At 38.1% G+C, this 25,148-nt stretch overlaps 3 protein-coding genes across 3 annotated transcripts in view; 1 reads left to right on the top strand and 2 right to left on the bottom strand.

Moving 5' to 3' along the window:
• Positions 1-787: 787 nt before the first annotated feature.
• Positions 788-3,634, bottom strand: LOC116265625 (light-harvesting complex-like protein 3 isotype 1, chloroplastic). Its single transcript, XM_031646362.2, has 3 exons — positions 3,120-3,634; positions 1,364-1,501; positions 788-1,286 (listed from the first exon to the last, which is right to left on the bottom strand). Exons 1-3 carry the CDS (start codon positions 3,469-3,471, stop codon positions 1,021-1,023), a joined length of 756 nt encoding a protein of 251 aa, XP_031502222.1. The 5' UTR covers positions 3,472-3,634; the 3' UTR covers positions 788-1,020.
• Positions 3,635-9,812: 6,178 nt separating this feature from the next.
• On the bottom strand, positions 9,813-16,361 carry LOC116265854 (uncharacterized). Its single transcript, XM_031646808.2, has 8 exons — positions 15,836-16,361; positions 14,946-15,085; positions 14,423-14,522; positions 14,208-14,306; positions 12,427-12,774; positions 10,982-11,074; positions 10,704-10,910; positions 9,813-10,280 (listed from the first exon to the last, which is right to left on the bottom strand). The coding sequence occupies exons 1-8, from the start codon at positions 16,184-16,186 to the stop codon at positions 10,011-10,013; spliced, it is 1,608 nt and encodes a 535-aa protein (XP_031502668.1). The 5' UTR covers positions 16,187-16,361; the 3' UTR covers positions 9,813-10,010.
• Positions 16,362-19,603: 3,242 nt separating this feature from the next.
• Positions 19,604-25,148, top strand: part of LOC116266392 (ATP-dependent DNA helicase SRS2-like protein At4g25120) — a 49,004-nt gene continuing 43,459 nt past the window's right edge. The window contains exons 1-3 of the mRNA XM_050081008.1: positions 19,604-20,158; positions 24,041-24,917; positions 25,059-25,100. Of these exons, the coding sequence (XP_049936965.1) occupies positions 19,920-20,158; positions 24,041-24,917; positions 25,059-25,100 (1,158 nt within the window). The 5' untranslated portion in view covers positions 19,604-19,919. The remainder of the gene's footprint in view (positions 20,159-24,040; positions 24,918-25,058; positions 25,101-25,148) is intronic.

Below are 25,148 nucleotides of genomic sequence, written 5' to 3'. Positions count from 1 at the left end.
TTGCAGCCAAATTGTTCAACCAAGGATTAACCCTCTTTACTTTTTGATAAAATCAGGGTAGGCAGAACTTTTAACAAATATAGTAAGGATTAGTGCTAAGTATTAGAAAAACAAGGGAACAAAAAAAGAGGTAATCAAACGTCCGAAACTACATTCAACGAGATAAAGGTTGTCCTATGTCAAGCAAACCTTTCAATAGATTGAGAATACAGATGAAACAATTCGTAATAGAGAGCTAAGATGGTGAAAAGTACAGGCAGTTGTGCAATGAAAGGTTCCAAGTGGTACGTTAAACATGATACAAGTGCCTGCTTGTTGATTATTGTCCTTTTTCAACAAGCATCGGGATTTCAACCACCATGAACAAATGACAAGGACTCTAACAAGTATAACCAACAAGAGTGAGGTATACAGAGGAAACATGAGGTATACAGAGGAAACATACTCTATTTTTAAATAAGGAAAAATCCTAAAGGCCCGCAACATGCTAGTAAGAATGGCAAACCTCATTCTGCAAGATCCAGTCATTTTAAAGATTGAACAGATAAAGAGAATAAGTTTCAATCATCACATTCTGAACATCGGAGACGACCACAACGATGCCAGCAGAACCTGGTAGCTTTGAACCAACAATGGTTATGTAGGAATAGAACAGCAGCACATGCATGCCCAGTGCCCACATGCTTAAACGCAGGGTAGCTACACAATTTCATGGATAGGGGAGAAAAAAAAAATCATTTCATGTGGCACCTGACAAGGTCCCTGGCAAGAAAATTAGACGATGATGTAAAAGAATTCCTGAAAATGTCTGAGAAAAGAAATTCACAATAGACGTTTGAAGAACTTTGCTACTAGCAATCACCAACAGAAGGCTGAACCGGAAACAAAAGGAATAGCCCATCTAAATCCATTGTTCCACACAAAACTTTACAAGGAACAACTAGATAAACAGAAAGCAAAATGTCTCTTTCATGGCCACGAAAATTGGGAAAAGATGGCTTGAACGATATTATCAGCTGGCTACTCTTTCTTGGTATCAGTGGTAGTGCTATTACTGGAGTCATCATCCTGCCAAGCAGCTTGCCATTGCTTGTCATAAAGAGTTATTTCACTCACAAGATTCTTTAGTGTCTCTAGGTCTTCATTTTTCCTGATCAAAAGCACTCCAGCTACAGCAACAAACAAAAGAAGCTTGCAGAAGAAATTTCCCATCTGATCTACCAGGCCCACCCCTGTCAAGCTATCAACCAGATAAGCCATGAAGAACCCTACCATAGCAGCGCGACCTGTAAAATCAAACATATGGTTAACTAGCCTGGTGTTAGAAAGATAACAAAGAAGCAAAACTTTGGAAAATAACCACCATTCAACTTCTCTGCCTCTTGAAGGTGATATCTTTTGATCCACGCCCACCAAGGTACAATTGAGGTATCAAACACTACAAGCCTGTCATTGCTAGATGATTCAGGATTCTCTTCAAGCCATTTCCTCCTTTTAGCCTCTACAAGAAGCATGGGCAGAAGAAAAGTCATAAAAATATTGATAATTTCCACGAAACAATCAAACTCATATATTAGCTGCTTATATTGAAGCCGATAGCAACTGGAGTTTTAAGATGCTCTTTCTTCCGAGCAACACAGAGAACTCGTGAACAAGTACTATTTACTGAAGATTACAATAACTAGTAAGTAAAAAAGCAATAAACTAATACCTACAGCCATTGAATTGCACTTCAAAAGAGCACCAAGTTGGAACAGATCCAGTAACCCACCTTGATTTTTGGATGGTAAGGACATTTCGTCCAAGAAATTCATAATCTGGTATTTATCAAAAGAAGACACCTAGACAGCATAAAGAAGAAACGGATGGAACTAATATGGAGTGGAATACTTGGTCTACCAAATGTGTGCTTTCATATCCTTCTTTCCCTAGAAAACAAGCTTGATACCCACACTTTAGCACCATAAGATGCAAATTCAAGACGGTTCTAAGAATTTCCTTTAATGATACAAGGATAAATCTCAAGAGATAAAGAACATAGTTACTACGAAATCAGGTTAAAAATAACATGAAACCAATTCCACGGCAAACTCTACAACATGCATATGAAACATCAAGTAAATTCGTCTGAATTATAGAAATTTTGACTAATAAAAAAACTGGTTGGTTTTAAGTGGCTTGAAATCATAAGTATGGTACTTATTTATCCAGCTATAACAGATATCCTGTTGTGAAAGAAACATGTAAAATACCTGAAATTACATCGACAATGAAAATATTCCTCATTGATAGAAATAATTTGCTTTTTGTGCTAGTTTAAATCCAACGACGACGGACAATTGACAAATATAAAAGGCGACAGCTTATCGAGATAGAAAAGAACAAATCCCACCAAAAGGTTTATAATTCCTACGAAATCCAGTCGGACAGCAAGCCATCAACAGAGGAAAAGGCTATCTCAGTGGCTGCACTCTTACAGATGACAAGCAGGTAAGAAATTCTCGCACTTGCACTTGCTGGTGAAGCATCTATATCAGTTGAGAATTAGTGTCCTACAATTGGAGGTGTAAGAAACAGCATTGAGAATCCGGATATAAATACACCATATCCCCGTAGACCCCTAAATTACACTTCCGTTAACAAGAAGATCCACACATACAAGACTCTTTGCCCAGACTCCTCAAAATTTCGCCCATTATCTCCAACACTAATAGCCACATCCATGCAGTAAACATATTTTCCCCAGTCCACTCAGCAATACCTTCCCAACAACACTAAATCCTCACTTCTCAACACCACTGTACAATCACCTTAAGAGCATACTACCAAAATAGAAGACCAGTTAACAGAACACATCTGGAATTGAGCAAAGAAATCGCGGTGAACAGAATCCCCCACAAAGCCAAAAGAATCCTCATTTTAAATATTAAAAAGAAAAACTTAAAAAAGAATCCAGGAGGCCTTTGCCCGAATAATATAATCCATATTCGAAAGACCCAGGTTTCATCTCATCCATGATAAACCACAAAAATAATCGTGGCAAACATCAAGAAAACATACAAAAAAGTTATTTATAGAAAGAGGAAGAAAAGGAAGCCGGAAAAAAAAATGCTTCTCACCAGAAACAATCACTTCATCCCAATCAGTCTCCCCATTCTTCCGGAACTGCTGCAGATCCCATGTCCCATTCACCCACCTGGAATCCTCAAATGCCGGTGCACCATTCACGGAGCCAGAAGACTCCAATTTCGGAGGAGGGGGAGACGAAGGAGGAGACTCCTTCTCTACCACCTTCGCCTCCAAAGTAGAGGCACCCGCTATTCCAGACCCATTATCCGTGGCCTTTGCAGGCGGCAGGAAGGCCACTCTAGAGGAAAGATGGGGGAATTTCAGGTGGGTACTGAGCAGGGAGGGCCTCCTAGAAGCTGAAGAAACGGAAGGGAGGGAAGGTAGACTTAGCATGGCAGCCATGGCTCGAGCGATGGATTCCCTTCTGCGCTTCCTTCCTGGTGAGGATGAGGAATGGAACTGATGTTTCAGCACACTAGAACGCCACGGCCATGCTGCTGCCAAGTGACACAGAGCTTCAATCCTCACCTCAGAATAGGGAGAGGAACAGGCTTGGCTTCTTGGCCTTTCTGCGCTTTATTTAATGCATCCACTTACCCGATCCGAGACACTAGGAACCGAGTCTATCAAAGGTCCTACCCTTTTATCTAGTAGCTTACAGGTGTCATCAAAACTGGTCTTGGAAGATGGGACAAGCTGCCCATCAACTATTCAAGCTAAAAAAAAATATTTTTTAAAATTTACATATATAGTTAAAATAATTTAAATGATGATTAAATACTATGCCAAATGAATGGGTCTACCACTGATGTGATTTGAATCGTTTGATTTTAATAGCATTAAGTTATAATTGTAATTTAGCTTGAGTTTCACAATTTTAGCTATCTGACATGACTAGAAAACATACAAATTAATTCCGTTCCGTGTTATTTGTTTAATGAAAAATATCTTTCAGGCAAACAAATTTGATGCAATGAAAAAAAAAAACTCGATATCTTATAAATCAAATCAAAATCCGGATGCAGACATTAGAGAGCAGGGAAAGAAACGGAGTTCCAAAAAGATGGCTGAATTCTCCCATCCTAATACGGTAGAAACTTGAGCGCTAAACGGAATCCTTCAATGCTGCGGAGAGCTCCAAAGCAACTTTGTAGTGCAAAAAATAGAAAAGGTGTATCAAGTGGTCTAAATCATTCAGACCAATGAATTTTGGGTCGTTCCATGAAGTTTCGGATCAGTTGTTCAAGATCCACGTCGAAGATACTTTGCCGGCGAGCGAGGCCGGTGCTCTATTGTTCAAGTCCGGCGAAGGAATGACTACCAAGAAGAAGAAAAAAAGAACAAGTATTTTAATTAACACACTTTATTCCAGTTTTGTAAAAACTAGGTTTTACGAAAACTAAGATTTTTAATGAGTTTTAGAAATTTTTTTATTTTTTTTTAGTGGCACATCTACAATCTGGTTTCAATAACTTAAACGAGACCAAATTGTGTTTTGGAAAACACCCAAACACCCCAAAAACCTGGTTTTCGAAGCAAAACCTTGGTTTTGAATTGTCACGTAAACCACTCCGATGACACAAATATTGGAATGTATAACTGAAAAGAAGCAAAAATGTCATTTGATATATGCCCAAGGGCGGAGCCAAGGGAGGCCACATGGGCCTTGGCTCCACGTTAATTTAAAAAAAAAAATTACATGTAAATTTTATAAAATTTTACTTGTTTTACATAAAAATTTTGAAAATTGATATTTCAACTCATGTTAAAATTTAAAAACTTTAATCCATCCTTCTTCACCAAAAAACTCTGGATCTGTCCTTGTACATGCATATTAATTATCTCCTGTCTTTGTACATGCGTGTATTAATTATACACAGGAAGAAACTTGGACGGATGAAACACCAAAAGGACAGAAGAAAATTTAATGAAAACAACTGCATACCCTCTTCACCAAAAAAAAAATATGCAGCTAACTTTTCATTCAGAGCGTGCTGCTGGGGCCACTATTTCGTCAAACTGGGCGTTTGATGGGACAGACTTTCATAAATTTTGGCCGTTTCAGATTCTTTTTCCCCGGATGGATTCACCACGCCGGTAAAATTAGGAAAGGATAAAAAGTCAGATCCCTTGACAACACTGAGGTAGCATGTTTCATTGCACACCTTTATTTTGATAAGAAATTTCACTCGTAGAAAGTTTCTTGTGTATCGTTCTAATTTTATCCGATGTTTTCGAAAAGGTGGAAGAAGAAAAATTTTACATCTCCTTAAAATGAAGTTGATTTGATGAAGTCGAAAAAGTTTGACGTCTAAGTGAAAAAAGAGCAGAAAAATAATTGTAAATAATAAAGCTTATATTTTTAATTTGTTTTTGCAACGACCACATGATTTTTTGTTTTATTTAATTTTAGTTTCAATAAAACAAAAAGTAAGCTAACAGGCGATACTTTTATTTTACATAAAATTGAAAAATTATAATTGCCAAATTTATTAAAATGTAAGTTTAGTAAAATATTATAAAAAAATAATCAAATGTATGTGAACCGAATAAGTTTATATACTCCTAGTGGATGGACTAGGTGATGGGCAATTACTTGGAGCTCTGGATCATGATTTAGATCAACTGCCTGCAAGGATGCATGATGCGGAACACACAAAACCCATCTTCTATTAATTTGTTGAAATGAAAAGTGAAAACCAACACTAATATAAAGTGAAAGAAGATTGGACCGTCTACGCCCACAACTCTCATACGCCCCAGCCGAGTTGGCTGGGAGTGGGTCAGGTTGTTACATAGAGCCTTTATGATGAAACCAGTGTTACATTGCGGGGGCGTCGAAGCCATCTCAAACCCCCAAGCACATAAATGGCTGGCTGCCGACATGTAGAAACGGAAAAAGAATATCAAATGCCCCACCAGAAAATATTTAGCATCACTACTGCTGAAATGTGATTCAAGCATAGTTGGCTGGCTCACTGAGTTGGCTCAGGAATCACCTAAGTCAGCTCGGATCACTAGAAAACCTAACCATGAGTCAAGGTTGGTTTAGCTCATCCCTGACTTGGCTGACTCACCTGACTCGGCTTGACTCGCCCCTAACTCAACCTTACTTGTCCTTACTCACCCGATTTAGGTTATTTTAAAACTCTACCGAGTTAACGAGTCAACTCGTGGATGACCTGATCATCTTCCGAGCCCGAATCACAATCACAGGTTTGCCAACTATGGATTCAGGAGAAATCAGCTATCTGATGCAAAGCTATCTAGAAAATAGCTGCTCGAGGGATTAGCCGCCCCAACTTTTATTAAAACAAAATTGGTGCTATATGTACATTAAGATATAGGAGCCCTGAGCTAACTCTAAGCTACAATCCTCCCACATTTCAGAAAGGGATCCCAACCTCTGTTGGGTTGATGTCAAATCCTTCAAGCTTGGAGAAGAAGGTGGGCGGTTTTAAAGACATATGACAATATGAACACTTTGTGAGTGTCTCATGAATTGACCCCAAATATCAGGGTAAGTTTTATGGAACAATTCCATGAACTTACTACATCCTCTGGAGCACATTTATAGTCACTGCTGCCAAACAACCCCTTCAGTTGCGGACCAACCTTTCATGAACAATATTTTTCTGAGAAATGACCAGCAGGATAGCAAGAAGAAATGACTAATATCATGTCATTAGATTATGTGCTTTGTGGTGACATATGTGAGGAGGTGAAAACATTGTTTTTTTTTAGAGGTTGTCTGTTTAAGTTTAAATTCTATAGACCAAAGGAACAAACAACCACCATATAAGTAATACTCTATTTAAAACATTATGTTTGTGACAAGGTGCTACCTTATATTATACTTTTTTCCTCACCTCTACGGATAAGATAGAAAAAGTGAGACATGAGTTTAAAAAATAAAGTACTATGAACTTAATGTTATTGACACTTAATTTGGTGTTTATTTATACAATTACACCATAATGACAAAGCGTCTCAATAATACATTTGAACACTTTAAGCACCCCTAAAGGTGATATGAGAAAAAATGGAATATGATAACATAAAGTCCGGTAGCGTTTGGAGGACACCCAAAAAAAAACTTTGTTTTGTAAAATCCAGGTTTTTGTTAAAACCTAGTTTTTCAATCATTTTATGGCACTTAATTTGTATGTTCGGATTACACATCCAAAGCGGCTTTTTTTATAAAAATAAAAAAATGAACTCGACTGTCACTCAAACATGCCTTAAACAGTGTTTTGCGTCCAAAACGCCATTTAATTATATCATCCAAACACCCCAAGTGTGTGTCTATTTTTGTCACACTATATTTGATAAACCCTTTAAAGGGTACTTTGCCATACAGCAAAGTGTCTACAATATGGTCTTAATCCATCCGTAGTCGTCGCTAGACCCTTTTTAATTGTGGTAAGTCTTAGATTTTTTTTTTATTAAAAACTTGTTTTTATTCTTTCCATTTCTTAATAAATCAACAATTAAAGCGGTTTAATACTCTTTTTTTAAACTCAACCGATCCATTTTTTGAAAAGCCACGCAAAGTGTTTAACCATCACATCAAAGGAACACGGTGTTCTGAAGATTCTTCGCCGAAGTCCCAAAACAACCCTCGACCTTATGGCCGGGGAAAGGAGGGTGGCTTTTGCGGCTTCGCCTCTTGCGAATTGCCACGTCAAAAGAGTAGAGGGCTTCAATAAATGGCTCACAAGTTAGGTAGGTCGCTCTCAAGCCTGTAAAATGAAAGGATGATGCATGAGCCTTAGAAGGGAGTTGGGGTCTCTCATAAGCTTTATATATACAAACTTATAAGGAAAACTCCTTAAATCATATTTGCACGATGTTTCACCCAAATAATAGGTCTGGTTTTAGTTTTACCATATATATAGGGGAAGATTGAATGATGACTCAGCCTTTTAAAGTCACACAACCATTTAGCCAAGGTCGAAGTATGGGGATGATTGAGAGAAAAACAAAAATAAAAATGTATGAATTAATACGGGATGATGCAAATGTCTATCACCTTTTTCTCTTTATTTTTCTTTTGTCACGTTCGGTCGAATGGCGAAAAATTAAAAGTTTGTCACTAAAAGTAATCATTAAAGTCGATTTGACATTTCAAATGATTCTACTCTCATCTGCGAACCAATTCATGCATTTGGTTATTTGTTTATCTATCTAAGACAATTGAATCATGCTTAAAAAAAGTGTTACTACATTTGCATTAGTGACAGTTTGTGGTGTGGGGATGTTTTGTAGTGGCTTTAGAATAATTTTTTTTATTTTAGCGAGATGGTCAACATGCTCAATTAGATTATTTTGATGCTACTATTCTGAATGCAAATGATAACATGTGCGACACCCTAGGCTCGAGAATGCACAGTAAGACCATCAAAATCTTGGACCTGTGAGTAGGGGTCATAAACCGGCACACTTAATGGCAAATGTCTCTAATAAATTAACGATAAACCAACAACTCTGTTACAGAAACACGCAGTTATCATGTCTTTTCCTTTGAATTAGCAATTAACAAGTCCAAATCTGCTTGGCCGTTAGAAGCAAACACGCAAGGTACTTTCACAAGCCCCGCGTGGCAATCAGGACCACTTCGTCACATGGAAGAAAACTTCGCGGTCCCTGGCAACCGAGTGGGACAAAAGGCTCCAAGTGTGGGACTCGTTGAACCTTTTTCTTCAGTCAGAAATTTTCAGTTTTATATTTTCCGTATATTATTTTTCTTCAACTACGACCGACACAAGCAGAAGACAATGTTAAAAAAGTGTTTATTATTATAACAATTTCAGAATATGAAGTCTAAGGTGTCATTTGTGGTTCCTACCATTTGTGGACTTCGGAATATTAAAATTTATAAGATACTAAAAAACGATAGAAAGAAACTTGTATTGATGTGTAGATTAGACTTTGTGATGATGAATTTATTAACAAGCTCATATTTGTTATCTAATATAACGTGATCTACACATTAGATTTCAATCATTTTTTCTCGAATCTTATAATTTTTTTAATCAATTCTAAACTCGTCATTTTGAAATAGAAAAGCAAGATAAAACGCAGAATCCAATTGGGGACCTAGGCTTCCGTAGAATCTCGCAATTTAAAAGGTAAATATAGTGCATTTCACGGGACAATTCAACAATCAATCTAAAAATGGAAAATGGAGAGAAAAATTCATTAACTGCTCGGTGTATATGTGGAGTGCGATTGTTGGTAAAGAAGCAGGAAGCCGAACGTGCTTGGGGTAAGGAGCAGAAAACACCAACAGGAGGAAGATGGAGAGTTGGAAAGAACAAGAGATAAAAGAGAGATGGAAAGAAGGAAAGCTGGAAAAAGAATAGAATAATAGAGGAAAGGTTTATTTTGAAAGATAACTCTGTCAATGCTTTGCTTAGCGCCAGCAAAGTGGTCTAGGGATTGAGGGCCAGTAAGGCCCCTTTGCGTAACTAAAGCAGCACCTCCAGCACTGAAGCAGGGCCAAGCCACACCCACAGTGGGCTTGTGATGGCATCTGCCTACACAGTCATACAACATTTCTAATAGTTGACCCCAAGCATTTGCATAGTTATATATAAGGTGTCGCTCAAACATTTGCTTATAATGATGACACCCGTTTTAAAAAATCTTATACCTAATAAAATGATAAACGGGTACATGGTACATGAAAAAGCAAATTGTTGGAAACCACTAATGTGAAAATAAAATAAAACTTGTGAGACTGAGTAGGCAACTACCCACATATGGGGCTCTGCCCTTGATTCCCCTTTCTTTCATTCAAATTATTGCAGCCACAAGTATCCCTAGTTACAAGCATAAAACTTTGGGAAATAGCATCCAGCCTTTGGTCTGCAAGCTACAACCCAGGCAGATTATATGTAAGAAAAATTTCATGGAATGTAGACCAGGAAGGATTTGACCTAGAGGCCAGGGATTGCTTCCAGATTGTACTTCTCTCCCGTAGCCGCTGTTCCTTTGTCAAGTTTTTCCTTTGATTCCGACTCATTTCCAAGGGAGCCATCAGGCTGTATGTAAGGGTACATTGTCTCCTGGCTGGAAGGAGGATCCGGGTTGCTTATTCTGCTGGCCAGAAACCGGCGAATGAGGCCCCTGAGAAACGGTGCCATGGTGTCTGGCTCATACTCTAGGTAGTACATGATGCCTCCCATGCACAGGCAGAACAAAGCCACCTGAGCCAAATCCAAAACGTTCTCATGTGACAACAGCACATAAAATCCAGCACAAGGCAAAGAAGTGCCAGTCAAAAACTCTGGCAAGAACACATTTCAAACTGGATTCCTATGTATAGAAATTGTTCAGCACCATTCATGAGATTAAGCTTTTTTTTTATTTTTATTTTTCAACAAAGTGGGGTTAAGGGTGGATGATTACAGATGATAAGAAAAATGAAGGTTTCAATCAAAATTAAGCTTCTTCGTGCTTATAACCCATCATTTCTAAGTTTCTTCAGTCCATGATGTGTTCGTATATCAACTTTTACTTTCAACTTAGTTTTTAGAAGCAGAGTGCTTGCTTTTCTATAAGAAAAGCAAATTTCTCAATAAACAAATCTATTCATTATGAGAGGTATGACTTACGAAAAAGGAGCATACCTCAGCATTTTTTACGTTTGGCAGCAGACGACGATTTACTAAGATATTCCATAATGAATCTCCAGCTCGTGGAAGAACATATAATGCCAGTTCAGCTCGCCTATTTTTCTTCTCAAAAAGTACAGATGCTCCAGCCATCCCTCCAGCAAGCCAATACACAAGTTTGTGATCTTTTGATGATACATTCCTGTGGAAGCATATAGCGGCCTTCAACCAAGCAAACGATACATTAGAGATGCACCATATGTCTGGAATCATATGCAGAAATGCTTCTTTACCTGAAAAATTCCCACAAATGCTGATATAAATGTGGTGGAGCGGATGGCAGCTTTGACAGCATTCCAGCAGGTAAGAGCAGGTGATTGCATGAACTAGATAAATTTAAGAACAAATTATAAATGACAGAAAAAAAAAAAGCAGTTCCTTCCAAGTTGTCACACATAAAACTTAACTGACTTACACGATTAGCTGTGTAATTTCTATTAGCATTCACCACATCAACCAGGCAAAATGCACAAAATACATATGTAGATAAGGTGAAAATTTTGGAAAAAAAGCTGCACAAATGACTTAAAGAAGTCCACTGCAAGCAAGAAAGAAGTTCTCAAATAACAGCATGCTGAAATGCTTCTGCAACACATACAGGAAGAGAGAGAGCGAGCAAGCAAGAGAGAGAGAAGGGGAGAGACAGAGAGACCAGTGATAATATTATGCCCAAATCAAAATGATGAGGACAGCTTAGAAGATCCATCAAAATTTCAAGCATGTCATTCATTTGTCTTTGACATTTTTATTATACAAAAATGATGGGCATCAGAATGATTAAATCTTTTCCTGTATCATCTTCCTCTAACCGAAAGTAAAATAGTCTTCTGGTCCCCAGATAACATTGTTAATTTCCTAGTAACATTCTGAAAAGGAAAGAACCTGGCGATCGGTGAATGCAATCAATATATTTCAATTAGTTCAAAAATCATATACTTCAGTTTGCAATTACTCAAGAATACAAGTAATATCTACATTTTAAGTCCGTTCTGGATAGATGAAACTTGAGAAGCTTCACATTTCCAAAGTGAATGTGGTATGATCATTAATTGTTGACATAAGAACAAAAAGATTCTTAAGCAGAAGATACATCCCAGCATATACTTTTCCTCCAAGCAAATCAAAACTTCAAGAGGTGCAGTCCGACTTTGTGAAGAAACATCCCATCTCAACTCAGCAAACCATTTGGGCTGGTGGAAAGGAGGGAAGGGTAATAAAAGTCTACCCTAATCATCCACCTATTTGAGATATGCACCATCAAGACATTGAGCCAACTCAGTCCTTTTTAATCAAAGTGCTAACATTTCCTATTATGGTGGACAAAACAACTTAGATCTAGTTGCCAACCGAACACAAAAGGAACCAAGAAGAATAACTGAATAGAATATCACAAACAGGAAAACGCAAAAACAACCCAAGAAGGGCCCCATATATGTATAATGGCCTTAGAACTTCTGCAAACTTCCGTATTCATATCATGGTCCAAATCTAGCAAGTGAGCATGACTGCACAACAGGAAATGAAAGTTCATGTGAACCAAGGATGGGATTACAAACCATACAAATCCATAAAGGCATAAACAACTTGATAGTGAAACTAATGCTATTCAATAAAATGGATTCTAAAACCAACAAATCACAGCAGGAAAAATAAATACGCAGGAAAAATAAATACTTACTCTCTGTAGATGAAGGACGACAAATGGTACAAATGTCAATGAGAAGTATAGTGGAAATGTTTTTCTAAAAGTTGCCGACACTGCATTCACGTTTTGAACAAGGCATGAATTTGTGCCTGGATGAATGATTGAACATGGAATTATAGAAGGATATTGTTCTAATTTTATGGAGCCAAATTCCTTCCTCCTAGACAAGAAAGCTGAGAGAGATACAACGTCAACAGGACCTCCGCGACAACATTCACGGACAGCCTTGTACACAGGCTCTGCAACTGGACCTGTTTTCTGAATAAAATCTTGATAAGCCTTAGGTAGGCTCTCTGGCCGCATCACAAAGGCATACATCACCTGCAGAAATGCAAAATCTATGTAAACACTTCAACCATGGTTTATCTAATTGGTGGAGGCTTTCCATGAAACAGAAATCACTTACAAATCAAACCCAGTTCAATTACAGACACACACATATGCAGAGGCTAATATAAACACCAACACCCATAGAACATCTGAAAATATTGAGAATGCTGATATACCACTTGAAAATTTTACAAATGACAAGTAAGGCCTGGTGTAAATATACATGCACGAGTGTGCCTGTGTGAGCACGTGTGTGTGTGTGTGTGTGTGAGAGAGAGAGAGAGAGAGAGGAAAAGGGGATCAGTTTTCCCAACACATACCAGATTATCTCCAGAAAAGGAAAGTTCTGACATGATATTTTTACAACTATAGGAGAAAATAAATAACTACTTAAGGACCAAAAGGTACAACATACAAACATATAGGTGGTGCTCCACTTAACACATTCACATGGTTAGCCATCTTTGTGTTGTTAAGGAAGTGCACATGTCCTCCCATCTAAAAAACAAGTGAAGCATAAAATCTACAAATTCTGGAATGAAGCTATGATTATGCAGCTTGACCCTCCTCACCTACTTATGTGAACAAGAGAAGCTCAAACTCATGTCTTTGATGATCTCGTAGGGGTAGAAAATACAGCAGATTTTGTGTAGCAGTTCTACTTTGAACCAGAGTTAATTTGAGCCATTGTTTGAAATAGAATCTTCAATTCAAATGAACAAGTAAACATGACAAAAGGAAAAGTGAAACAAGTGGACTACCAGTTGAAAGACATCGACTTCTCTCAAGCTCCCTTCTGCTTCTGCATTTGAGGGCCAATTTATGTCCACCCTAAGGAACCTTTGCTTGAACCTAACATCGAAGTTTTGGGCAATTTTATCCACTTATTGGCGAAAGAAGTGAAGGATGTCAACCTGGATTTTGATCCAGGAATGATTTGTTTCCTCCTCTTTTTGTTCTCCTTTTTTGTCAAGGAGAAAAAAATCTAAAATATGCCATTGGTTGGTGTTGCATTATACGAAGGCCACTTTCTTTAATAACTTTAAACCAAATAAAAACCAATAAGTACACAAGTTTAGGCAACAGTTACAAACTAATAAATTTTGCTGCTCATAAACCAGACAAATGCCCACACACAGATGCCCTAGCATGCCAGAATCTGGGAGCCATCCATCAGTAGTCAGTACCAATTACCACAGTGCATCCTCTACTATTTTATAATACGTAATATGACAATGAAATGGACATCATTACTTTGATAACAATCCTGAGTCTAATAGAAAGTCTGACGTACAAAAATTGAAACATCCAGACTTTATTAAAGCAACACTTTCCCACAAAGTGATAGCATTACATTAATCAAGTCAACCATAGGCTCAATTAAATGAACTAAGTACCTTTATGACTGTTCAATTTCATCTCACCTGGCTGCAAGCTAAAGCAAATAGCAAAGAATCACCGTGCCCCCATTGACTTCCCCAAAAGTGAAATTTATTATTTGATTTAGCTGAATTATATGCACACTACAAAAACAAGTAATAAAAGAAAAATCAGAAATTCAGCACAACAACCAAACTGGAACAAGCTAGCTAACAAACAACAAGTCAATAGGAAATGAGGTAGAAATCCAGAGCTCCACCTGTGAAAGCCTAGCTAGAAGATAAAGTGCAAGAGTGCGCCTTCGACTAGAGTCATCTAATGCTAGAACTGATAAACCAGCAACCATTCCTGCTAAAACCCTGTTTCATCCTTCATTAATGTCTTTTCATGTTAATAAAGAAGCATGGTGCCAAAGTAATATCTCAAAACAAGCAAATACCACTAAAGAAAAAAAAATGAGTTTACAACAAGCATAATGCCATAACACAACACCAGAAATAAGAAATTGCACACTTTAACCAAGGGAGGAAGCACATCCATTGGAATATCTTGAATAGCCTAAAGTCTAGGGAACTATGACCGACTTTGAGCCCAACAATCAAACAAGCTCGAACTCACTAGTGAGTAGAACTTGTTAAGCATGTAAAAAAGTATAATTGCTTAAAAGTTGGAAAGGACCCATGACCTTCTTATACTCCCATGTCCTCCCAAAGTGTGAAGCCGATAAATAAGAAAATGAAGAAAAGGAAAAGAACAGGTGTCCCATGAAAGTAAATACTTACGCATTAGAAGGTCGCTCTTTTTTCCTCATTCTCCTAAGCAAACATCTAAGAGCATGGTAGGAGCCCGTGAATCCACCAAAAAGCAACCCAATGCGGCATGCTTCCTCTCTTACTATCAAGTCTTTCTCAGACACGAGTTGCTGCAAAAACCAAAAACAAAAGAAACATAAGTACCAGAGCAAAAATAAAGTTTTATAGAACAAACGATCAACCAACTCACAACTATGTATTCTAGTTAAACAATCCTTCACTCTTCAGGTTATCAAGAATTTTATATTATACATTCACTCAAACATGTAATGCGCGTTGAAGCATTCATGTATATACTCAAAAGAAATGTAGCCATTTCACATTTATGTACCTACGAAGCACGGTTTTAGCTTCAAAATCTACGGTTCCGTACTACTTAGTAGCCAATTGATCTTTATGACACTAAGAAAAAAATGGTCTGCTGACATCATAGATATGTTCACATGCCTTTGCCCTTTAGGTGTCATAAATTCGATAGAAGATTTTTATCTCACTACTAACTCATCCCATGTGGTCAGAAGCAGATAATCCTAAACAAGGCGACAATCCCTAACTTATTGGAATTAACTGATCTGCTTAATTTCCGTTTAAAGCCCAGATTAACCCGTCGCATGAATTGTATACGTGAATACCTAACGATCAAACAACCAATTCAAATGTTCCAATTTCTCTGAAATTTTCCCAATATTCGATTTCTGTTATCCTGAAATCCGAATTCAGAATCCACATATTCATCAAGCATAATAATCGTGCAAGCTACTTCTGCGTTATCCCCAAGCACGACGAAATCCTAAGATGAAGGAATTCCCAGTAACGGGAACAAAATCAAAAGGAACAAGGCAACTTTTCCGATTACGGACCTTCAAATCGAGTAGGGAGGAGTAGGAATGACGCCGCGCAAGCTTGAAGGCGCGGAGCAGGATCCCCACTCCGACCCTAACGCCATAGGAGAGGAGGAAGCTCTGGCAGAGGTTGCCGACGGCGTGGGCGACGCACGACTCATCCGGGTGGCGATCGCACCGATGGGTCGACGACGCCGGGAGGCCGCGATCGGGCGGCTGGGGACGCTCCGACTGCCGACGGAGCGCTTCGCGAAGTAGCTCCTCCGCCTCTCGCGCCCTGCGCTGGGCCGAATCACCTTCCCCCGCCCCGTCGGCGCCGCCCAGCGCCGCCGGCGTAGACAGCGAGCGGGAGGCGCGCGGGGAGGGCATCGCGGGAGAAGATGGATGCCTGCTGACGCCGCCGCATTTGAAATCGACGGGGACGAGAGGGCTCCCGTTCCTCCTTCCCCCGTTCCTAGCTGCTGGTGGTTACCCGGACGGACTTTACAAGAAACTGAAGCTCGCGGCAGCAGTGCTACATCGGGCAGAATTGGCAAACCCGTGTTTCGAACTTCGGTTCGCAGATATGATATGATCGAATCCGTTCACTCGTCGGTTTTCAAGTCGAGTTTTAAAATAACTTAAATTTTGATTAGCAACAAATATGAACGAATCAATTCATTCATTAATTCAATTGAGTTTTAAAATAACCTGAATTAGGTGAGTTAAGACGAGTCGGGGTGAGTTAAGGAAACCGAACCAATCTTGACTCGTGTCTAGATTTTCTAACAATTCAAACTGACTCGATCGATCCCGAACCAACTAAGTAAGTGCCAACTATGGTACTTCTTAATTTTCTTTTAATATTTACTTTGTTATACATGTAAATGTAATAATAAGTGCACAAATATAAAAACTTATGAATTCGGAAAATTTTTCTGACTATGTCATTGACCTTAGCTAAAGATCATCATGAGCCCGTTTGGCTGATTGCCAACCCCTTGTCGGCCCATTAACAAACAAGTAGTGTTGTTGTTTTTAACTTTTTCATTAACATCTATTATAATTATTGTTTTTTCTATTAAGTATAAATAGTACTTCACTTTACTAGCTTTCGCTCAACCTTCGCTCTAGACGGTACCTATGCAATTTAATACAAAAAAAAACTAGCTGGACTCTAAAATGGGACGAGACAAACCACGTGATATTTGGGTTCACTTATTCCATATGTATCTACTCCAATTACATTCTCACCATTCGTAAAATAATATATTAACACTTATACTCTCTCTCTATACAAAGGTTGAAAAGACGACGTTTTTTTTTTCTTTTGTTTTCTTTTTTTGCTATATGGCTGTTCATTTTTTGGTGGAATATCAAGATCAGATAAATAATTTGCTTCTTTGGAGGCCAGGCGTTTGGTTTTTTTAGTCTTATTTCACAATCTTGAGGTGGACATTATGACTATTATAAAGGCGTTTTGGAAGCCTCGTATTATTTGGACATTATGCAGCAATTTCCCGTTTTATTTGCTTTACATCCACTTTTTTTTTTATGAATCTCCTTTAATACACCATAATCCATTTTCTGCATCAATGGCGGAACAAAATTTTTTGGTTGAGGGGTAGTTTAAATTTTAAACTTTAGGGTCCACCTATGTATAAATAAGTAAAAGTTAGTGAGTATCTATATATAAAAAGGACAAATTATGTGGCCTTGTGGGGGCAGTCACCAATATTGGCATGTCCCTGTGCCGCACCGTAAATGTCGGTATTGCTCCTGTGCTGGTTCTTGTGAATAACTTTCACAACTAACAAAACATCACATGTGAATAGTCATAGTATTCTTATGATCAATTATTTGTTTTGTTCACACTTGATATTATAGTGGGACAGGTAAAGATATGAACGGATTGGATTCGTATAGACACATATTTTATCATATGTATATATATACATATATGTATGTATGTATATATATATATTATCACACATTTTTTCTAAATTCTTAATCGACCATCAAAATTTATCCCATATCCAATTTTTTTTCTTGTAATTTGGTTAGATATCGGATCTAAATTGAATTTATTGATATTCCTACAAAACTGAACTGAATGATCGACATTTTTAAAGGTGCATGACAAGCCCCGAAACAGAACTTAGTCGTCATGGCTGAACCATGATACCTAATGTTTGTTACACGTTACATACATGATATGTGAATAATTTTTGTATGAATTGTTTTAATTACAAAAGGCAACTTTAAGCGAATAGGATTTTATATTCAGGCAAAAGGAGAAGAATACGATTGTGACACTCGAAGCCGAAACTCTCTATTTGTCATTGCCTCCAGAGTCCAAGACTGCGTCGATGTACATATCCGAAAAATATACTATTCAAGGCTGAATAGCATGTTCCTCTCCAAGGTTGGGTTGGCTCCCATGCAAAATTTGAGTATACTATTCAGGCCCTCTAAAAAAAACTGCTGGCTCCACTCCTGATACAAGTCTTAGATAATAATCTACAACACACTAGAACGCCATTGTTGACGATCTTTTACTTCGACAGCATCTAGGGTTTATCAAACGATGCGTTATCAAGATAAATTGGATCAGATTTTGCATTTTTTTCTTTTGCAATACCTCGACGTGACATGAGCGTGAAAATGGTTCAAAAATCGGTTTTATAATGGCTAAAAACGAATCACTTATTTTTGCTTTTTGCACCAAGCTTTGACTTTGTTTCAACAAGCTTTGACTTTGTTTCAAACAAGTGAAAGTTTTCCCAATAAATGCTAAAATTTTCAATAAATAGCTAAAAATAAACCTGAAGAACCAAAATTATAACTAAAGTGGTAGTAACATAGTGATACATTAGCATTAAAAAATCTAGTTGCATCTAGTTTCTTTTTGCTCTCTCTAACATAACTTTATTTAAAACTCATATTTTACAATTTTCAAGTCAAAACGTCGCTTTGTTGAGAAAATACAAAAAAACACGCGCGTTTTTTAATAATAAGCAAAAGACAAGACCAAAACCCCACATCCCACGGCTTTCCAGTGTGCTTTTTGCCTTTTGTTTTCACAAATATTAAACTCCACAAATTGTCACCTTACTCCTTTTGTTTAGGTCCCGTTTCACGCAAATGCAGATGCATATATACAATACACACATATATCTATACGAGTATATATACATGTTTGTTTCTTTATATCAAATCCTGTGCTCTGGCGCTCTCTCTCTCTCTCTATATATATATATAGAGAGAGAGACAGAGAGAGCCTTTCATGTTTTAGTATTGCCGGAAAAAACTTTGGGATATGCAAGTTTATCATTTAAAACTATATCGATACACAATATATATCAACTAGTATTATAGTGAACACAATATTTTGTAATTGTGGATATTTTTTACATTGCTAATACTAAGAATTTATCAAGTCCAACATGCTTATCAAATATACTCTCTCTTAAATATTAAAATTCGACTAAATATTTAAACCACATCCTCACCACTTAACTTTGTCCTTACCAAAAGGCAAGGGTGCGAAGGAATCGGGTCTAAATCAGTTCAACATTCAAGATCCTATCCATTTTGGTCACGAGGCAACCATGACCAGTAGAGCTGCGAACGGATCCGATCCAGATCTGACCAAAACACAAACAGTTAAGCACTAATGGATCCGGATCCGATTTGTGACCAATAACAAGAAACCCTAGACCCGATCCATTTGCACGCCTACGTTGTGGCTTGGGCACGAAGCTTGCCAAAAGGGACGTTATTTTATGCGCGTGACGCACTCTTGGCGGCATTAGCCCCGTTTCGAACGTTTCCCGTTTCCCTCCTTTTCATCGACCTGTCTCTTCCGCCATTTTCATGGCGGAGCTTCGCTAGCGAAGGAGGTTCCCGGAGTCGAAGGTTAGACTAGACGGCGGAGGTTTACGGTTTCATGACGGCGACAGAAGGCACGGCAGCCAAAAACCAGTGTCATTTATTCGCGAAGTTGGAAGAAAGGGCAGTGGAAAAGGGAATAATGAGTTTCCTGCTCTTTTCATCTTCCTGCCCATTGTTGTTAAATCCTGCTACTCGATAGGGAACGGAGGCGTGTGATGAGACCGATAAAATGGGGGAAGTGGAACACCGGGCAGCGGCAGGGCGGTCTGGGGGTGGGGGTATAAGCTCAGAACAACGAGCCCGGATCAGCCAAAACTACAGGGCCGCCAAGGCTCTTCTTGATCGCAAGAGGTGTGGGGCGCCGCCTTATTCTCCGACGAGTCCCACCATTCATCAGGCTCTGCCTCAGTCCAAAAAGCTGGTTGCCGATCATGGCGCTGGATTTGAGCGTGGGCCTCTTGAATCCAGGTGATTGTCTTGAATACTCACAGCGACGTTCTTTGCTTGAACCTTATATTCCCAACTTTCTCTCTTGAATTATCGTGAGTGTTTTCTTCAATCCAAATGCCTGTGGACAGTCTTGGACACTCTTGCCTATGTTTTTCATTGAGTCCTTGATGCCTCTTGGGGGCGTGCTTTTCTTGAACCTTGAATTGTGTCTGTTTCAACACTGTCTATACTCAATAAGGCAGTTTTATCAAAACTCGTGCCAAAGAATATACACTGGAACTCAAAACTTCAATGAAACAGCTTGATCACAAGGTTCTAGTGAGAAAACTCCATCACACTGCTGAAATCAAATGTGCGCAAACTGCTAGGAATTGATATATCTATTTTGCAAGATCGAACAGACAATGTAGAAATATGGCAGAAAATAGAGAGACATTTTTTTACATGGAAAGTTGGACAGCCCCCAAATACGGGGGTAAAGCCACGGGGCAAAAGTCGCTAAGCTTTCAAAACAAGAACTATACACCAGCAATGAAATCTCTGCCGTTTTTCAGCAGAAAGAGTTCAATCTCTAATCGTTCAAGAGAATAAACCCTAAGAAGAAACAAAAAAGGCTCACACGATGATTGCTGCTGCATTCTCGTCCTCTTTCTTCCTTGCCTTTCCTTTTTCCTCTGTTATTTTTTGTTTATGGACTTTGTGAGCACTGCAGTACTGCCGTTGCCATTCTCCTCCTGTTCCCTTCTTCCTGGTGCGTTCTTCTCCTTATTGCATTATGCGTAGCCTTCTTTCCCTTTAAGGAAAAAAAAGCACACACATACAATCCAGTGACTGGGTTTTCCTTTTGCTAGAAAGGGTATCACATAAAGCAAGTGGGTCCTGCTGTTAAATTGAGCCCTCTTGGCGTTGAACGCGAACCCGATAATCTCCCTTCTAGACTCAAGGGATCATAGCTGCAACAGAGGACCTAACTATAGCCCTATGTGGAAGGCTTTCACGACTACCAAGTTGCTGCAATTGTTGTGCTTCTCTTCTGACAAAAACTTTGTCAGCATGTTAACAAAAGTATTGTCTCTCTGGGTCTTCTCCTGTCGTGTTAACTTTCAATCAAGGATATTTCATATTTAATGATATCTAATATCAACATGGAGTCATAGACTCAATTTTTCGTCGGGTGTGTAACTCTCTAACAATTGCAATGCAATATAAAGGCTTCCTAACTACGGCCAATGTTTTAAAACCCAATGACTTGGTACTCGACTAGTTCATTCTTGACTCGTGTCTCGGTGGGCTAACTTGGTGACTTGGGCGGGGTTTTGTTAACCATTGTTGTTAAAAGAAAAACAATATATAACTTGTCATTTAAATATAAAAAAATTGTAAAATAACTTGAGTACATGTATAATTCATACCATCAAGTAATGACTAAGTTATATTATCTCTTTTGATAACAAGAAATTGATAACAAGATCTATAATTGCATATTTCAAAAAAGATTGTGTGGAAAATCAATATATCAATGAAAAACACTCAATAAAAATCAAACACTAAGATTAATGTATTCAACATTTACAACTATCTAATGGTTAACAAATTCGACATGTATGTTAATATTATATAAAACTTAACATCCAAAAGTAAAGAGTCCGATGTCCTAAAACTTAATAAATACACCGTATAAAAAAGTTAAACCTACTTAGTTTTACCTTTTCATTTGTAATATGTAAATTTAATAAATGAACAATAATTCTGAATTTTTATATTTCAATAAGTTAGAAGATTCATGTCAACAATCAAGTAATTAACAAACAAATGACCTTGTGAATTACAAAATACAAAATTTATTATTGGATTACACCGAGTTAAAAGAGTTTTGGCCGAGTCAAACTGAGTTTCGGCCTACTCATGGCCGTGTCATGGCCAAGTCAGGCTGAGTCATCTCGAGTTTCAATAAAAACTAGGTTCCCTTATTGGGTCGACTCGTTAGTGGGCCGAGTCAAACCGAGTCAACCGAGCGAGTTTTTAAACATTGATGAAGACTAATATCACAGTGGAAACTCTTCATTGACAACCTCTCCATGCATGCTCTGTTGCAACAATTTACTCTCCCTCTGCGGTAGGTAGAGCTACATATTTCTGCAACCTTGATTGTCATGATATAACTCTCTTTGCACAAACAATTACACAACCTAATAAGACTTTCTCTGGCATCAAAGTTTCATGTAAATATTTGCATCAAAAAGACGTTATATCTTTGGGTTGAATGTGCCAAAGCACAAACAATAATTAGAAGTACTCCTTAGATGCTTGAGGATCCACTTCACTATTACCTATTACTTATGCCTAAATCTTGACAAATATTTGCTGACTATTGCTATTAAATAAGCGAAATATGAGCATTGCATACCATAGCATACATAAGATTTCTAACCGTTGAGACATGAAACCTCATGTCACATGAATTCTTTAAAAAAGTAGCCACCCCCATGTCTATGCGATGCGAGTGCATGTGCAAATACAGTTGTGGCTCCGACATACACTCGAGTACAATCAACACATGTCAGGTGCTGCTGACTACACCCACTCTCCAGTCTCTTTCAATTTTTTTTAGTCTCTACCTCCCTCTTTCTCCTTTTCCCTCTTTTTCTCTTTTCCTCCCATTTTGCTCTCCTCCCTCTCTCTTTTTTAGATGTTTTAAACTTTTAACTCATGCTCTCTATCTCTCTCACTCTCTTCCTATCTCGTTCTTTAAAAAGGACTACATCTGGTCATCATTTTAAAGGACACACCCATTTTGTGGTCCTTTAAAAGGATGACTAGCCAGCATCCATTTTAAGGACGATATGGCCTGCCAATGCTTTTGAAAAAACTTTATTTTATTTGGCATAACATTTAAAAAATGAACTAAAATAACCTTCAAATAAAATTAGATTTTCAGCAACAAAATATATAAACATATAACATTATATATATATATATATATATATATATATATATATATATATATATATATATATATAGGACAATTCAATGTTGCCATTTGCGGGATGCAGTGTTTTAAAACTCACTGTGTCAATCCATCACCATGGAGGAGAGCTCGGCACAAGCCAATTTGAGTGAAGGAGCTTGTGAGCTCTTTCTACACATGATAGCTTCAGTGACTTTGATCTGAGGTGCTAAGCTGTTAGGTTCTGTTTTAGTTTAGGTTTTGTTATCATTGTTTTATGTTATGTTTGTTTTACGTTATGTTTGGGTTTATTAGGAACCAGTTATGTTCAGTCAGTTTGGATCGGGACCTTAGTAAGGACCCACTTTGCTTTATGCTGTAATCCTTTTTAGGTATGATTAGCCCTAATGGAAATTATTATGATGTTTTGTTCTCTCTCTTGATTTCTCTCCCTCTCGTTCCCTTCATCTTCATTCATGCACCAGTTGGTCGATAGCCTTGGAGGCTATCACAAGCGAAGACTGATAGGTCGTGGCCAAACAAACCATAATTTCTCAATATGATTCTAAGGTAATGACTAGAAGAAGGAAGAGGGGAAATAAGGATCACATGTTTTGACATTAACTGCACATTAAAAATTCATTAACTAATCCAAATTTTGACTTCAACAAAATTATTTATTAAACTCATTGAATTAGGCCATGGTCTTACCTACATTTAGCCATATCTTATGAAATGCAGTGCCACACAAATCATTTCAGATGTTGGAATTGAATGTTCTTTGAAAATTGTGTGCCTCTTTGCTCCATATATAGCCAGTTCTGAATGTGTTTGGATATGTTATGTTTCCAAATTCCAATCCACTCCATTGATGTGCTGAAATTATGCATATTTTCTGTTTGATTTGCAATTTTTAGTTGCTTTTCACAGCTGAAGCAAGTTTCTTTTTGTAGAAGATGCAAGAGCAGTGTGCCACACAAGCTATTTGAAGTCAATAGAGTTCCTTTCCAAGAAATGGAGGCAAATACATGCAAGCCAAAATTAGGAAATCCAAGATTGTCATCACATACCAACTTTGGAGTGTCCCAGCCTGGAACATGGTTAATCCCCTGCAATAAATCCTCAATTCATGATAACCTCAAGGAAACAAAAAAATCTGAGGAAGTTCCAAGGACAGTTCCAACTATTGATTCTCCATATTCATGTGTTTCTTCAAAAGACTCTTCACAAGATTCTGGAAATAATTTGACTCCTTTGAATTCACCAATGGAAGATTTTGATGATTTATTTTTGCAAGAAATTGATACAATTCTTGGACAGAAATATTTGGAAGGACCTGAATTCAGAGCAGCCATACAAAATGGTTGCGTTGAGCAATCCATGGATCCTTATGCTAGCCCCTTTAGGCCACAAAGTGTTATTAATCATGGTTCCACTGATACGAGTGATATGAGTACCAAAACTTGGTTGCTTCTTCAAGATACCCATGTACGTGCCTCTGCTCAGGATGTACCTGAAAAAGGTATCGAGACTCTACCTGACTTGGTAAAAGAGGAGCCTGAGATTTTGGCACACGAGCTTACTGCAGATGATGTTAGACAAACTACTGGTGCACAGATTGTGGCCTCTGCCTGCGAATGGACTGTGTCCTCCAAATGTGTTTCTTCTGATAGCTCTTTGGAAGAGCCATGTTTCATGGCTAATCAAAATCAATCCACAGATGACTCGTTTTCTAGATATTTTCAAACGCTAAATGACATGCAAAGGGAGGCTGCCACTAGTAATATTACAGTCCCTTTGATGATTGTTGCAGGGCCAGGGAGTGGAAAGGTTTGACTTTGTCATTAAGCTTCCCTTGTATAAGTGAATCTCTGAACACCTAGATTGTTGCCTCAGACTTCACTTGTTACTTGTAATTATCTGTTGTCTTATGTTTCTGTAGTTCTTAGATCTCTTTGTTTGGCATTTCAGACATCAACAATTGTTGGCCGTGTATTGATGCTCTTGAAGGAGGCAAGTAACAGTTCATCCTTATGTTTGACAAATCGCTGAGATTTTCAC

The sequence above is a fragment of the Nymphaea colorata genome, chromosome 12, assembly GCF_008831285.2.
Source record: "Nymphaea colorata isolate Beijing-Zhang1983 chromosome 12, ASM883128v2, whole genome shotgun sequence".
Taxonomy (NCBI): Eukaryota; Viridiplantae; Streptophyta; class Magnoliopsida; order Nymphaeales; family Nymphaeaceae; genus Nymphaea; species Nymphaea colorata.
The sequence above is the reverse complement of the archived record's forward strand: the minus strand, read 5'-3'. Positions and strand labels throughout refer to the sequence as shown.